General features: G+C 41.1%; 2 protein-coding genes and 1 long non-coding RNA gene across 6 annotated transcripts in view; 1 reads left to right on the top strand and 2 right to left on the bottom strand.

Moving 5' to 3' along the window:
* Positions 1-4362, bottom strand: part of phf12a (PHD finger protein 12a) — a 12761-nt gene extending 8399 nt beyond the window's left edge. The window contains exons 1-2 of one of the 2 annotated variants that reach the window (XM_027158699.2): positions 3490-4362; positions 2683-2864 (exon numbers count right to left, since the gene is read on the bottom strand). In XM_027158699.2, the coding sequence (XP_027014500.1) occupies positions 2683-2864; positions 3490-3555 (248 nt within the window). In that variant the 5' untranslated portion in view covers positions 3556-4362. The remainder of the gene's footprint in view (positions 1-2682; positions 2865-3489) is intronic. The other variant, XM_027158697.2, reaches the window with a different exon arrangement.
* LOC125139767 overlaps positions 1-15220 on the top strand; it is a 26771-nt gene extending 11551 nt beyond the window's left edge. The window contains exons 2-3 of the long non-coding RNA XR_007138877.1: positions 11844-12030; positions 15088-15220. This is a non-coding gene — a long non-coding RNA (uncharacterized LOC125139767). The remainder of the gene's footprint in view (positions 1-11843; positions 12031-15087) is intronic.
* sez6a (seizure related 6 homolog a) overlaps positions 7723-15271 on the bottom strand; it is a 91056-nt gene continuing 83507 nt past the window's right edge. Inside the window, exons 11-18 of one of the 3 annotated variants that reach the window (XM_027158695.2) lie at positions 15077-15271; positions 12735-12926; positions 11851-12045; positions 10965-11000; positions 10090-10198; positions 9906-10005; positions 8311-8384; positions 7723-8164 (exon numbers count right to left, since the gene is read on the bottom strand). In XM_027158695.2, the coding sequence (XP_027014496.2) occupies positions 8358-8384; positions 9906-10005; positions 10090-10198; positions 10965-11000; positions 11851-12045; positions 12735-12926; positions 15077-15271 (854 nt within the window). In that variant the 3' untranslated portion in view covers positions 7723-8164; positions 8311-8357. Of the gene's footprint in view, positions 8165-8310; positions 8385-8644; positions 10006-10089; positions 10199-10964; positions 11001-11850; positions 12046-12734; positions 12927-15076 lie in introns of those variants that run through there. The other 2 variants (XM_027158694.2, XM_027158696.2) reach the window with 2 other exon arrangements.

Genomic DNA, 15271 nt, shown 5'->3' with positions numbered 1-15271 from the left:
TAAAGTATCTGATATTTGCTGTACTTAAGTATCAAAAGTTATTTTCTGATATTAAATGTACTTAAGTATTTGAAGTAAAAGTAAAAATTTAAATTTTAGTGATTTTCGGTAGGCATAAGATCAGGGGCGGTGTTTTAGCCCTCAGTGAGAATTTAAAAGAAAAATATTTTTATATTATATATTATATGACTACATAGTAAGCCAAAAGTTATGGTATTATTAAATGGCAAAAGTGGACACTAACATTTTATGCATGATGTAATGATGCCAGTCTTGAATCAGATCAGTTCATGTATGTGTGCATTCTCTACAAACAGTGTGTCCAATGAATGCAGTCATTAATAAACTAATATTCACAAGACAAAGACCGAACCAATAAATGTTATTTTTATTTAGTATTGATATTGCATTAATATTTTGTTTGTGCTATCAACTCTGGTAATAAGAATAGTGAAATTTCACTGTTTTTGGTTGCCGTCTTTGCGGCTTTCCGCCGATTAACGTTATAGATAAACGCCTCCGGCTCTGACTGCACGTGCACGTACCTGTGCTTCTCCGTAGAGCGTGTGGAGCGTAATGCACTCTAGGAGCAGTGATTTGCCAAACCTCCCTTATTACAGTCGCACACATTTTTTCTTTTCATTTCATTTCTCTTTTTCATTTTGTAGTAACGAGTAACGAAGATGCTTTGTGGAAATACAACGGAGTAAAAGTATACATTTTATCTAGGAAATGTAGTGGAGTAAAAGTGAAAGTGACAAATTTAAATAGCGAAGTAAAGTACAGACACGTGACATTTCTACTCAAGTACGGTAGCGAAGTATTTGTACTTCGTTACATTACAACACTGCTTAAGTCTAACATCAAGCTAGAACTTTATACTTCTGTAGTTTCAAACCGGATCCTTATCTAAAGTAATCTAGCAGTAATGAGTACAGAAGAAAAAAAACACACCACGTCTCTGAGTTAAAGTAACCTGGTTCGTTTTCACTGTGCAGTTATGAAACATATATACAGGTTATACGACTGACCTCGGGTGGCCGTGCAACACCAGAGATGTTAAATCCACACACACACACACACACACACACACACACACACTGTACTACGTCATGGTGTGTTGTGAGAGAATAGTTCAGTACATTGTTACAGTGAGGGAGAGAATCGACTCTGAATCAACCCTGATGATTCAACAGGAACTGAACTGTACTGAGCATAACACACGCACGCACATCAACCGTATGGACTGCACAGACCTACACCATATATGCACATTCTTCCAATATACATCCATCAAACTGTTTACATGCTGTTTTTTGCTCTTTGCACATTCTGTCTCACATTTCAGTTGATTACTGTTTTGCACAATACTTTGCATTATCTCATGTAACTGCTGCTATAATACTTGTGTTCATTCCAGTATTTCTGCACACGATATTAATTGGACATACAGTATTTAAACTGGTCAGTGGTGTTTCTGTGTATTTTCTCATGTAATGTCTTATATTGTCCTGCACTGTTTGCACCAGGTTGTACAGATGCACTTTATGTATCTAGGACTAACTTACTAAGTCCTTATAGCTCTGTCTTTGTGTTATGTAGCACCCTGGTCCTGGAGAAACATCGTCTCGTTTCACTGTGTACTGCAACATGGTTATATATGGTTGAAATGGCAATAAGCTTTTTGACTTGATTTGACTTCTGAATCAACCTAAAAAGACCTGCTAGACTGAACTATGTGACACAAACTGAGCGAACACAGGAAGTGTTTGTTCTTGATATTTAGACAGATGAGCAAATGTTGTTGTTTATACGATTATTCCGGGCTGCTCTCGGTGCTCGGGTGGTTTGTGATCAGGCCTGGCTAAGGTTTGTTTACACGTTCCACTACTGTATTACTGAATAAGATTTAGGAGTTTGTTACATCATTTACACCTCAACAAAGTCTGCTTTTTGTTCTTTCTATTTAAGTGGAGTGTGACAGTAAACCCAGAACAAGTAGCAAATGCATCAAAAGCATTAGTACGCACTCTGATGTGGACTTTACAAAGAGACTAAACACATGTGTGAAAGAAGAATAAGCCAATCACAGGACAGTGCTCCGTGACCAAGGGTGTGAACCTGTCATTGGGTTTGTGGACACTTTAAAATACATGTTTTGCACAACAGTTGAGAGGTACATAGGGTGAAACGCCGACAGCGGAGAGGTACATAGGGTGAAACGCCGACAGCGGAGAGGTACATAGGGTGAAACGCCGACAGCGGAGAGGTACATAGGGTGAAACGCCGACAGCACATAGGGTGAAACGCCGACAGCGGAGAGGTACATAGGGTGAAATACAGACAGCGGAGAGGTACATAGGGTGAAATACAGACAGCGGAGAGGTACATAGGGTGAAACGCCGACAGCGGAGAGGTACATAGGGTGAAATACAGACAGCGGAGAGGTACATAGGGTGAAATACAGACAGCGGAGAGGTACATAGGGTGAAATACAGACAGCGGAGAGGTATACAGGGTGAAATACAGACAGCGGAGAGGTATACAGGGTGAAATACAGACAGCAGAGAGGTACATAGGGTGAAATACAGACAGCGGAGAGGTATACAGGGTGAAATACAGACAGCGGAGAGGTATACAGGGTGAAATGCCCACAGTGGAGAGGTAAATAGGGTGAAATACCAGCACTGCAGGTGGAAGGCGGCGGGACAGTGATCACAACACAGCAGGTCGCCTCCTTCTCGGCAGCTGTCGCAGGTGTCGTGGTTGGTCGCGCGTCCTGCTCTCCTGCTGCTCCTCTCCAACTTCCGGCTCCTCTTCTCGCCTTCTTCCGACTTCGGCGGCGCGAGCAAGGTTTGGATTTGCTACAGAGCGCACAAGCAGACGGGCAACACGACCATTTAATGTTTATTAAGAAATACAAGACAGAAGAAGAAAAAGCGTCTTCGTTGGTGTATAAAGATAGATAGATAGATAAAGATTTCCGGCGCGGCATCTTTACATTTATGTCAGTTGTGTGTAAACATGTCAAGTTATTATATTGTAACTAATATGTCATCATGCTAACTAGCTAACTCACGCGCTACACACACACACACACATTTTATATATATATATATATATATATATATATATATATATATATATATATATATATATATATATATATATATAGACACATATAATGGCGTCCACCTCCTCAGCTTGAGTCGGGACGTGTCAGCCATTGTTGGGCCCTAAGACCACTAGCTTTAGCATCAGCTCCACAACCTTCCTTTACATTCCCCAGAGCGCTTGTTGTGAGCGTTTAAGCCCAGCGTGCAGCTGTAATCCTGCGATTAAACCCCTACACACAGACGCCGTTTACACGAGCGCGGTTTAACGGGCTACAACATAAGCGCTGTGCTTCTTAGCCGCACTCGCTAACGAGCGTCTGCAGCCGGTAAGGACACCGAACCGTGCAGTCTGAAGCTGCGCGTCTGTGCTCACCTCCATAAGGCCGCCGGACGTGTCCAGGTCGTACACTATAGTCGGGGTCTCCATTTTATCCCACATTCACCCAGTGGATCTGAGCAGTCAGGACGGCTAAAGGCTAAGCTATTCCAGCTAGCCACTTATAACGAAGACGGTGTAAAGTCCTGCGACCTTTGCAAACAGATAACGCCTGTGATCTTTATATATTTCCAAAATATATCGATTTAGGTTTATATTTATATCCAAAACGAGGTTCCTTTTAGAGACACGCAGGCAGCGTGTAAACACTCGGCGTGTGAGTTCAGAATATCCCTGTTCCTTCCAACGCCAATGTTATGCTAGCTGGTTATTTAGCCGTCTGAAGTAGCAGCGGTGCTAACAGTGTTCTGAGGTCCCAGTGAAACTGAACCGCGGCTGGTTTCCAGGACGCACGGATTCCCACGTAAACAGACGCGTCCGCTCTCCAGCAGCTACACAGATTACCGCTGTCTCGGTGTCAGACGGCAGGAGCTAGTTTGTATAAATAAAGCCGCAGTGTTTGGCCTAGCTGAGGCCTAGCCTGGGTATCGCCTGTTCCTCCTTCTCCGATCGTAGCGAGCACACATGCGGGATAAAGACGCCAAATCGCCCTCGTCCATGATGCGACAAACAAAACATCAGCTCCGGGGAAGAAAACAAAGCTTTAGCTGCGGACCGGAGCTTTAAAAAACGCCCGTTTACTCAATGAAAGCGTCCCGGATAACGGCGGAGATCATTGTTGTCATGAATAAACGCTGTTGCATCCAAACTCGACAACACTGATGGTCGCGCGTTATTTTTCCCCCCCACCCGTATTACGTCTTTCTTCGCTGCGACTGGCTACTACCGTGAAGTCTTCTCCACCGCTATTGGCCAAGGCGTGAGCCATACAATCAGTCCACCAATAGGTCAACGCAAACCACCAGCCAATCATGTGAGAGGAGGCGGGTTTTATTCGAATACGGGTGGGATAAAAAAATAATGCCTGTTCGCCACATCCTCTGCACAGAGTTGGCGCAAATTGGCGTAGCGAGGCTTGTGCGCATGCGCGGAAGGACTTCTGGGCATGCGTCGTGCTTTTCTTCTTGGAGCCATCTTTGAGAAGGCTTAGTGGTGGTGTTTTTTTGTTTGTTTGTTTGTTTGCTCGCGTCTCCGTATTATTTCTGATTGTAAATATGCAACTTGACCGCCATTTGGAGGATTATAAACGGGAGTTTGTTTGATCGGGCTGTGAACGTGGCGCTTGGTGCGGTTTTACGACGCCTTTGTGCTCTTGCTCCGTTAACATTTTCCTGCTCTCTGATTGGCCTATTCAGCCGCAAGCATGAACCAATGAGCAACGTGGAACAAATTCGATCATCGTTTACTGTCGTTACCCAAGAGAAAGATCCCCACGTGTTTGATGAAAACTTCAGCTGTCAGTTATTTTGTGGGCGTTTTTATGTATGGCATATTTATGAATGTAAAAGTGATCTAAATCATTTGCAGTTCAGAATAAAAGTAATTCAAACTCTTCACCTACCACTGTATATAATACCTCTCCTTAATGTATATGTGACCAATTTAAAGAGACATATCACTTGTTCTGTTTTTCATGATTCTCAAATGCATTTTAAATGACATACAGGACAACAGTGACTGAAGCCCATCTAATAAATAGTTAGCTATTTTGTACAAAATAATGTTTCAGTGCAGAAAGGGCAGTCGTGGGTTTGAGACTTGGGTTATAACTAAGAGTGTAGTGTATTGTGGAAGTCAATATCAGGGTAAATGGTTGAGAAAGTTTGACTTGCCCGCACTGTTAATTAACTTTAAACTCACTTGAGAACTGTTTGAACTGTTGCATTTTGTAATAATAGGCGATATACACGCGAAGAAAAACTTTGAGCCGAAAGAGTCGGCTCTTACTGGTGAGCTGAGCCGAGCCAGCCGTCTTGTTTAGTTCTTTAACAGTCCTCGTTCATTCAATTCAATTCAATTCAAGTTTATTTGTATAGCGCTTTTTACAATCTCAAAGCAGCTTTACAGAACATAAACATAGAGCAGAAGGTAAACATAATTAATGATAAAGGAATTAACGAATAATAAAAGAAATAAGAATTAACAGAATAAAAATTCTAGATTATTATTAGATGTATATAGTTCACAGTGTGTATGTATTTATTCCCCTATGAGCAAGTCTGAGGTGACTCAGGCAGCAGTGGCAAGGAAAAACTCCCTTAAATTGGTAAAGGAAGAAACCTTGAGAGGAACCGGACTCAAGGGGGACCTCATCCTCATATGGGTGACACTGGGGGTGTGATTGTAATATACAGTCAGTTAAATGTTGTATTGGTGTAAGGTTCAAGGACTTCTGATCTCCTGAGTACCACAGAGTCTAACTGGAGATGTCTCAGGATTCTTAGAGTCGGCCTCGGCTCAGTGGACGTCCAAAGGCTTCGTCCCACAGAGGACGTTGGGAGCTGGTACAGTGTCTGGATGCCTCGGGATAGGTACAAAGAGAGAAGCAGTGGAAAGGGATTAACATATCTGCTGTTCATAAAAATGCGCTGGTCTGATGTACTGGTGCATCATATTATGTGATGTATTATGTGTACGCCTGACTAAAGAGATGAGTTTTTAATCTACATTTAAACTGGGAAAGTGTGTCTGCGCCCCGAACACTATCAGGAAGACTATTCCAAAGTTTGGGAGCTAAATAAGAAAACGCTCTACCACCTTTAGTAGACTTAGATATTCTGGGAACTAGCAGAAGTCCTGAGTTTTGTGATCTCAGAGAGCGTGAAGGATTGTAACGTGTTAGAAGACTAGTTAGATACATGGGAGCTAAACCATTAAGAGCCTTGTACGTAAGTAGCAGCAGTTTGTAGTCAATTCTATACTTAACAGGTAGCCAGTGTAGAGATGATAAAATTGGGGTTATATGGTCATACTTTCTTGTCCTAGTGAGAACTCTGGCAGCTGCATTTTGGACTAACTGTAACCTATTTATTAAAGATGCAGGACAACCACCTAGTAATGCATTACAATAGTCCAGTCTAGAGGTCATGAAGGCATGAACTAGCTTCTCAGCATCAGATACAGACAGGATGTTTCTCAGCTTGGCAATGTTTCATGTTCATGACAATAGTTTAGTTTGGATGTTTTTTATGCTGTTTTGTGGTATTGGGTGGTTCACAAATAAGACTCTTTGATTCAGTAGACGAATTTGGGCTTTGACACAGAGGAGAACCTGAGCCATCACAAGATAAAAACTTTACACCACATATAAACGTATTTTAGTCATCAGTCTTCTGAATACTTATAGTGATTAAATGACTCTCAAGTACGTTACCTGACCTAGTTTTCTTAGCAGCAGGCCTTGTCATACAGGTAAAATTGGCTGCATAAATTAATGTATTTAACATATTTCATTCTGAAAGGCGGTGGATTTTCCACTTTTATAAGTTTTTTTTTTAATATTGTCAAAAGTAATGCAGCTCATGCGCTTCTCTAGGTACTCTTACCGACCTAAGTATTTTTTTTTCTGGCTCTCAACTGTGGTTATTTGAGTTAGCACAGACTTCCTGTCAGCTCCAACCAGCTTGGCCCTGTTTCTCTTCTCATCTCGTGGACCAGGTGCTTCCACTCACAGGACTTATGTCTTCTTCCCTCCACACTATTCTCTGTAAACTTTAGAGACTGTCTGGTGTTGACAATCTCGAGCTCAGTGCTTTCTGATATACTCAAACCGGCCCATCTTGTACCAGCTACCAGGCGGTCATGATTACCTGCTACCTCGTGCTGGGCTGATTAGATATTTGCATTAATGAGTAAATGTAGTATATTGACTGCGAAGTAGGTGGTCAGTGAGTTCAGTGAAGTATTGTTTGGGGGTCTGAAGTGTCCTGATGTGGGGAAACAACCCAGTAGCACTACTGTGCCTGAAAGTGACACACCCTCATCAATATCAAGGCTGTGCTGAGATGTGAGATTTGTCAAGATTTGGTTCAGTCTTTGTGTCTTTCCATAGATGTGGTTGAACAGAGCAGCAGTCAGTGATTTTGCACTTATAGAAGTGACCTATATGGCCTTATGGTCTGAGAGTACAGTTAATGAACTCACAAAAGAGCATATAGTGATGATTGTTTTTCTCCCCAGTCCTCCTGAGAGACGTTTTTTTTTTGTAATTAAGACTTTGTTTCCACAGATGACACCAATTATTGGTTTTTGGAATATTCACTTTATTTACAAAGTGTTTAAGAAAGAAAACCCCCATGCAGACATTCAACAGCGCTGAAGTAGTAAATAGACCAAGTGATGGCATTATTAATACAGGCATATTAACATAATTAACACAGAGCACTCCCTCGTCCTCAAGACTAAAGCACATGTCCCATCTCGTGTACGTCCTAAAAAGCACCCGGTTATTGTTCGTCATCGTCTTAATACGCACATATTCACAGCTCACTGAAAAAAAAAAGATGGGCCCTTTTTGAAGCGCTACAAAAATAACATTATTGTCCACCATCTTTCTGGCATCGTCTGGAGAAAAATAGACTGTACAAGCACTCAGCTCAGGAAGGAGGGAGTGGAGAAGTGTGACAAGGAAGAGTGGAGGAGCTATCGGAGAAGAGATGCAGAGAGCATTGCTGAACGGTCTCTAAACAGCCACCTCATATTGTCTGGTCTCCTGCAAGCACATATATGTGAGAGTTAACTCAAAGAAATGAGTACTAGTACTGAACAGGAACAACATCTATCAATAACGATAAGCAGCTCCTAGCACGACATCACCACCGTGTCTTTCCAGAATGTTCTTCTGTCGAGACACCTCACCTTGTCGCTCGTCTGATGGTGCAGCCACAGTCCCCCACACACAGCCGTTAGTTATCATGGAAGGCCAGCCGGGGCTGATGGGAAGGACAGTGCAGGAGCAGAAGGTGCAATACGGCCCACCAGAGAATCATGTAGATGTAGAGAGAAAAAGACATCATGAGAACTCCATAGCAGTTCCCTTATAGACTCATTTATGGTCCTTCTGTCTCAGCACGAGCTTGGATTTTGACTTACTTACACATTGTTCCAGAAGTAAAATAACGTCAATCTATATATATAAAACGAACAACGTGTATATATTCTTCAATAGAGATTTGTATTCATCCACACGTTCTAATTTGATATTGTTTTTATTGTAACTCCTCACACAGGCTGATTAAAACCAGTGTAATGTTGATGATTTCTGTGAGAAGACACAGGAATATCTTCAGGATAGAGGCTTTCATCTTACAGCCAATATAACGTAAGCAAAGTGACGTGACTTCTTGTGCATTTGTTATACAAGTTCAATTGTAACTGTTAACAGATACAATATTTTGTACATGATGTTCAGAAATAAATAGAAAATAACTAAATCTTTGGTAAATGGCTGTGGTATAAAAGGAATAAAACACTTGGTGCAGCATCCCAACACCCAGAGCTATATTGATTATTTTCTATAACAGCAAACCTGAGTGTTTCTGCTTCCGCCTCTTCTGTCTGACTTCTGTCGGGACTCACATCATTCCAGTAATCACAAATCCACATGTATGCAAAACCACAAGAAATGATAAACAAATGGAAGTAAATAAAGTAACTCAAAGTAACTCATTCAGTCAGGATGCAGGGAATGAAATGAATGAGGTTGAAGAGCAAACAAACGCGCTGTACACTATGTAGACGAGTCAGTGTCATACGAAACCCCTTTATTCTTCTCATGCTACTACATAATTTCAGTTTCGTTACACATCCACAGCGTCGATTCCAATTATAAAGGTTTTCGCTGGACACATGGTGCTACATCACACACCGTAGCGTATTTGCTTCTGAGCTTGAAACGAATACAAGGTCTTTATTACGCCACACTAATCTTTTACACACAGTTTTCCATGTTCCATATAACTGGCCCAGAACGTGAACTCTACACATTTCACCTACATAAAGCTACCGTATGGTCCAGTGGTATAGCGCTGGACTGATACAGTTATTCAACACATTATCTAACATGAACAAACCATGAAGTTCCTTAATGTGAAGTTAACAGTACTAGATTGTAATACATGTATGAGTGTTTGGATGGATGGGTGAGCTTAAGTTGGTTATACGCCCTTGGTACAACCTGTGCTTTCTACCACCGGATGATGGTGGACACGGGTTTTTCGAAAGCTACTGTACTCCTGAGTCTGTATCTCTAGCTAAGACAGGAGCACATGGTTTAATACCAGTTTTCAGAGTCAGGAAGTCAGAGTCAGTGATCTGAGGTGAAAACGGAAACGGACGGCGCGAATGCTGCCGTCTTACGGTGATGAGATGAGACGGATGGAGCCGAGCGATCAGGACAGGACCACGGTGTTCAGGGAGTCCACGTCTCTCAGGTTCACGGTGTCCATACTTACTCCGGTCTCAAAGACGGGGTTGTCGAACGCCGATTCCTCTGTCATGTTGTCGTAGGGAAGTGAGGAGGAGTTGGAAAGGTGCGTGGTTTTTCCCTGGACTCTGTAACAGACACGTTGGTGTGTTTTAATGCTGGTGATAAAGGTGGTGGACACTGTATGATCAGGACACAACAAATCTACTGACTTGGAGAAGTAAAGGAAAATGCCCAGGATGACCAGCAGCACCACTGCAGCAGGAAGCATGACTGCGATGGCAGTGTCTGTGCCCTCGGTACTAAAATCAGTGCTGAGAACTGGGGGAAGAAAACATGTAAAAGTTTTGAGCAGATGGCCAGAACTTCTGTTTATTTTATTTTTTTTCTCAATGATTTGTTAGTGCAGTAAGTTATCTGTTCGCTGAAATGAACATGCATCGTCACCCTGTATTAATGGTTTCCCAAAACATTTTAGGCAAAAATTTTCTTCAAGCACATGTAAACAGATTATTATGGATTTATTACAGCACATTGTGTGTAAAAACTGCAGTCTAAATAGGACGCATGGAGCTCAGAAGATGACAAGACTCTTTATATACAGCTAAGTCCAAAGGTCTGATTGGTATTTGGTTTGTCTCCATTTTCCGGCTTAATAACAGCGTGCGCTCGAGCTGGAACGGACGCCACGAGCTTGGGTGAAAATTTATGATCCGTTTCAGATCAAATCCATCAGAGTTTCGATTTCCTGTAAGGAGAGCAGGCTATTTATCGTATGTTAGGGAATGTTAACCCTTCTTTTACTTCGCTCTAAATAGTAAGAAGGTAAAAAGACACAATTTCTGTCCAGAACAAACAATAACTGCTCTATCATTTGAAGACAGCCTATGGATTTGTCTTTAACACGTGCTTTGATGCCACATATAGACTTACTGACTAGATGCTGAATTGGCTTTAACAGAACTAGATGCAGTAATATAAATGAAAATATTTGACATAGAAGAACAGCCATAGAACAGCCATCTGGCAAAACGTCGGAAATCCTGAGTAAATAGTTACAGTCTCCAGACGTGAGAGATAACCTTACCGTCCAGTCTGCGCTCATTAACATCTCTTGTGGAGGCTAGAGAGAGAGAGAGAGTGTGTGAGAGAGAGAGAGAGACAGACAGACAGACAGACAGACAGACAGAGAGAAAGAGAGAGAGCAACAGACAGAGATAAAGAGAGAGATAGAGCAACAGACAGAGAGAAAGAGAGAGAGACAGACAGAGAGAGAGAGAGTGACAGTGAGAGATAGCGACAGACAGAGAAAGAGCAACAGAAAGAGAGAGAGAGAGAGCGATGTAGACAGAGCGACAGAAAGAGAGAGTGACATAGAGAGTGAGTGACAGAGAAAAAGTGACAGACGGAGAGAGAGAGGGACAGAAAGAGAGAGAGAGAGAGAGAGAGAGAGAGATTATGAGCATAATTGAAATACCTGAAGCAAAAAAAAAAAAAACTAAAAAAGAAAACACAAATTACGACGTTGAAAAAAAACTCCACCTCTTGCATATAAGTGATTTAGGACACTGACAAGGCTTAAGGCACTTTAAAAGAATGGAGGCTATTAAGAAGCACTTTGTGATTGAGTGGCCTCATTTTCTCCTCAAACGGCATTTCAGTAGCGACTCTATCGAAGTGGTGCTATCGCTTTATTTCATTCATTCATTCATTCAGTTATTTATTTATTTTGTGGCAGCTTTGTACAAAAACCAATGGTGAGGTCTGTTGTCGTGTAAACTAATGACTTCAATTTGGATGTGAGGCAGATAGAGAAAAATTAAAGGTAAAGTTTTTCCACGTGATCCTGACGGCTTAAGGCTTAAACTTTTCATTATTCTAAATGAGAATTGAACCACAATGAAATCATTTTCAGCTCAAATAGAGGATTCATTTTCATACACACTCTCTTTGCATGGCATGGCAGTTCCTACCCCGGCATGCAGGCGGCGCTCCACTCCACTCGGAAGGATGCCCCGGGAGGCAGCGGATGGTGACTTCGCCGTGCAGTTCGTATCCTGGGCGACAGATGAAGCTCAGCGTCTCTCCAGCCTGGAAGAAGGCTTTCTCTGAGCTCTGGATGGCAGTGGAAGGAGCTCCGGGGTTAGCACAAGGTTCGTAATTTTCAGCTGGGGAACCACACAGGGTTGAAAGAGAGAGAGAGAGAGAGAGAGAGAGAGAGAGAGAGAGAGATGTTTAATAAGCACCCCCCAAGAATTCACATTATTGCCACTTTAAAATATCTCATGAATCAATCCACTAGGGGGCGATAGACTCCAACATTACAACTTCTGCCAATTTATAACTGTAGTTCTATGCAAGTCATTATTAGACACTTTAGACTTGTACAAATGTCCTTGTAAAGCTGGGAAGATTTTTTTTCTGAACGTTTTAGAAATAAAATTTGTGCATCATAATAATAACTTTCTTTAGCTATATTTGGGCTGGATTGGTTTACAAACTCACTCTCACTCTCTCTCACTCATTTTCTACCGCTTATCCGAGGTTTACAAACTTTAACGCTTTAATACTTTCTTAGATTACTGTAAGAAAAATGTACACAGGTAATGCCTAGGGACAGATTATGGTCATGTGACGTCGAATGATCATACTCCTATTAAAATAATCTGTTTCGAGTAAGATGGAGTGTGTATAGACCCTTGGGTGTGATGACAACGCGATCTCTTATCCACTTTTTCCATGCGAATCGATCATAATTATTTATACACATTTACTGCTGCATCTGAATAGCACCGGGGAGACAAATCTCCAGTCATGAAGGTTTTGGTATCTGGTGTATATTGTGTAGTTTACTCACGGACACACTTGGGGATCTTCTCGCTCCACTTGGGCTCGGCCGTGTCACGGCTGTAGCAGGTGAGCAGGCTCGGGCCTGAGAGCGTGTAGCCTTTATTACACATGTAGTGCACGGTGGAGCCCACAGTGAAGCGTGAACCCGTCATCAGCCTGCGTCCGTGTTCTACAGAGCCTGGGTCCTGACACAACATCACTACACACACACACACACACACACACACACACACAGACACACACACACACACACACACACACACAGACACACACACACACACAGGAAGAAGTCATTCAATTAACCTCTCAGGATCATGGAGGCTTTAAGTAGTGCATACATGAACGATCTCTGTAAACTTTCTATGAACTCTTGTGAACTCTTTTTAGTTAAAGAAAAAGAAAAAGAAAAAAAAGCCTCGAATAGACAGAAGAGAGACGCTGACCGTTGCAGACCGGCCCACAGGACACAATATGCCGTACATTAAAAATGAACAGTGTGGATATTGAGCCCTTCTGGGTGATGCATCAGCTTGACAGGAGTATAAAGGAGGAGAAATTTGGGGGTTGGGAAAGAGAGCAAGGCAGAATTTTAAGCGTCCTTTCTACACGGAGAGGTCAGTCTAAACTGGGCAAGATAGATTTATCTAGAATTACTAAAGCCACAATTACTTTAAAGAAATAGTGACACGTTCAAATCATTAAAAGAATGTTATACACTTTCATTTCAAGTGTATCTTTATTTTTTAATACATATAAAATATATATAAAACATATGACATAATGATGACTATTATAATGGAAATAATAATAATAATTATTATTATTATTATTATTTTCCATTATAATAGTCATCATTATATCTTATATAATAATAATAATAATAATAATAATAATAATAATAATAATAATAATAATAATAATAGAATGATGTAATTTAGACCAGAATATTATAATTTAGTTTAGTTATAAACATTTGTTTTATATATATATATTTTATCTTATTATTTTTACTCATTGTATTCCTGCTGGATGACAATTAATTTATGTTTTACTATGAACTGTTATTATTATTTTAGAAAAAAGTAAAAATTTGAATGATGTGCAGTTTTAAGAGCTTGTGTTACAAAAATATATTATAAACGAAAGGGTTAAGTTTAAGAAAGCCATAACAAAGAAATGTTTAAGGTTTATTTATTTATTTGTTTGTTTATTTATTTGCTTATTTATTTGCCATCAATATTCCCTCATTGTCAACTCATCTTTCTTAAATACTATCTATGTTCACTTCATATAGACTATGTAGTATATAATATAATAATGTTCCGGAAAGTCCACTATATTCTCAACTTAGAATTAGGACATACAGTAGGTGTTAGTGCATAAATATAAGACAGGAAAAATACAAATTAGGTTCCAAGGTTAGCTGCAAATCTGCCTCTTTTCACCCATGGAAAAATAAAAACTTTCACAAAATAAGATCGCTAAAGATTTATCTGAGAGATGTGTTCATGTCTGGAGATAACAGGAGATAAAAGAGGATGCAGAAAGTTCTAGGATTATAACAATGCCTGTAGGTGGCAGTTCTTCCCCTCACCTCTCTAAAGCACCTGAGTCATTTATCTGTACAGTGCAGGCCGTGCTGTCACGTGTCAGTGGTTTTATTACTGCAGCGACTTTTCTCACACGCTTTAATCGCATCAGAAGACAGACAGAGTGTGACATGATTCAGGACATTGATTTTGATTAACAGTAATTTTGACATGAATGGAACAAAGATAAGTGGCGGGCTTTAGCGAACAATTTCTCTTGTAAAAAGGTTTTTATGAGAGTAATTCAGTAGATCCACTTACTCGGCGGAAACTCGGCGGATGATGTGCTTCCCTCCGAGCCTGTGAGGATGGGATTTTATCACTGTGTCATGATAACTCTAAATGCCTTTTGAAATGCTTGGGAATGGCGTGTGTGAGATGATGCGGTCTTATGGTTTATCAGCTAGGCTGTTAAAGAGAAATGTTCTAGTGATGCTATGTGGATTGTACAAAGCTCAGAGAATGATGATTTAATCACCGCTGCATTAGCTCATTGTTAAGGTTCTGCATTGTAGGTTTTCTATACCTACAATCACCTCATTTGCATACTTCAGCGTGATTGGCTCCTATATTTTATGATGCAGTAACTCTTCCTTCACAGCTTTCATATAAAGCCTCAAAATGTGTCACAGTCACAGTGAAGCCAGAATGTAGCTCAGAATGTGTCTATACACGGTAATCTATTTTATAGTATACGTTTTTTTTGTATGCCAACGTGTAGGCTTGTAAACATATTCCTGATGCTGTCATGACAACTGACCTTTCTCACAGCTGGGTACGTCTCCGCTCCACGAAAGATCCCACTGGCACATGAGGATCTCGGATCCGACCACCTGGAAGCCCGGGTAGCACTGGTAGGTCACCACCGTTCCGTGGATCAGGTCCGGATGGGACGTGCTCTTCCAGCCGTTCGTGATCTCCGGTAATTCTGAACACGTGTCATTGCGGGCAACCT

The sequence above is a fragment of the Tachysurus fulvidraco genome, chromosome 20 (assembly GCF_022655615.1).
Source record: "Tachysurus fulvidraco isolate hzauxx_2018 chromosome 20, HZAU_PFXX_2.0, whole genome shotgun sequence".
NCBI classification, from domain to species: domain Eukaryota; kingdom Metazoa; phylum Chordata; class Actinopteri; order Siluriformes; family Bagridae; genus Tachysurus; species Tachysurus fulvidraco.
Note: the sequence above shows the minus strand (reverse complement) of the source record. Positions and strands in the feature narration are given on the sequence as shown.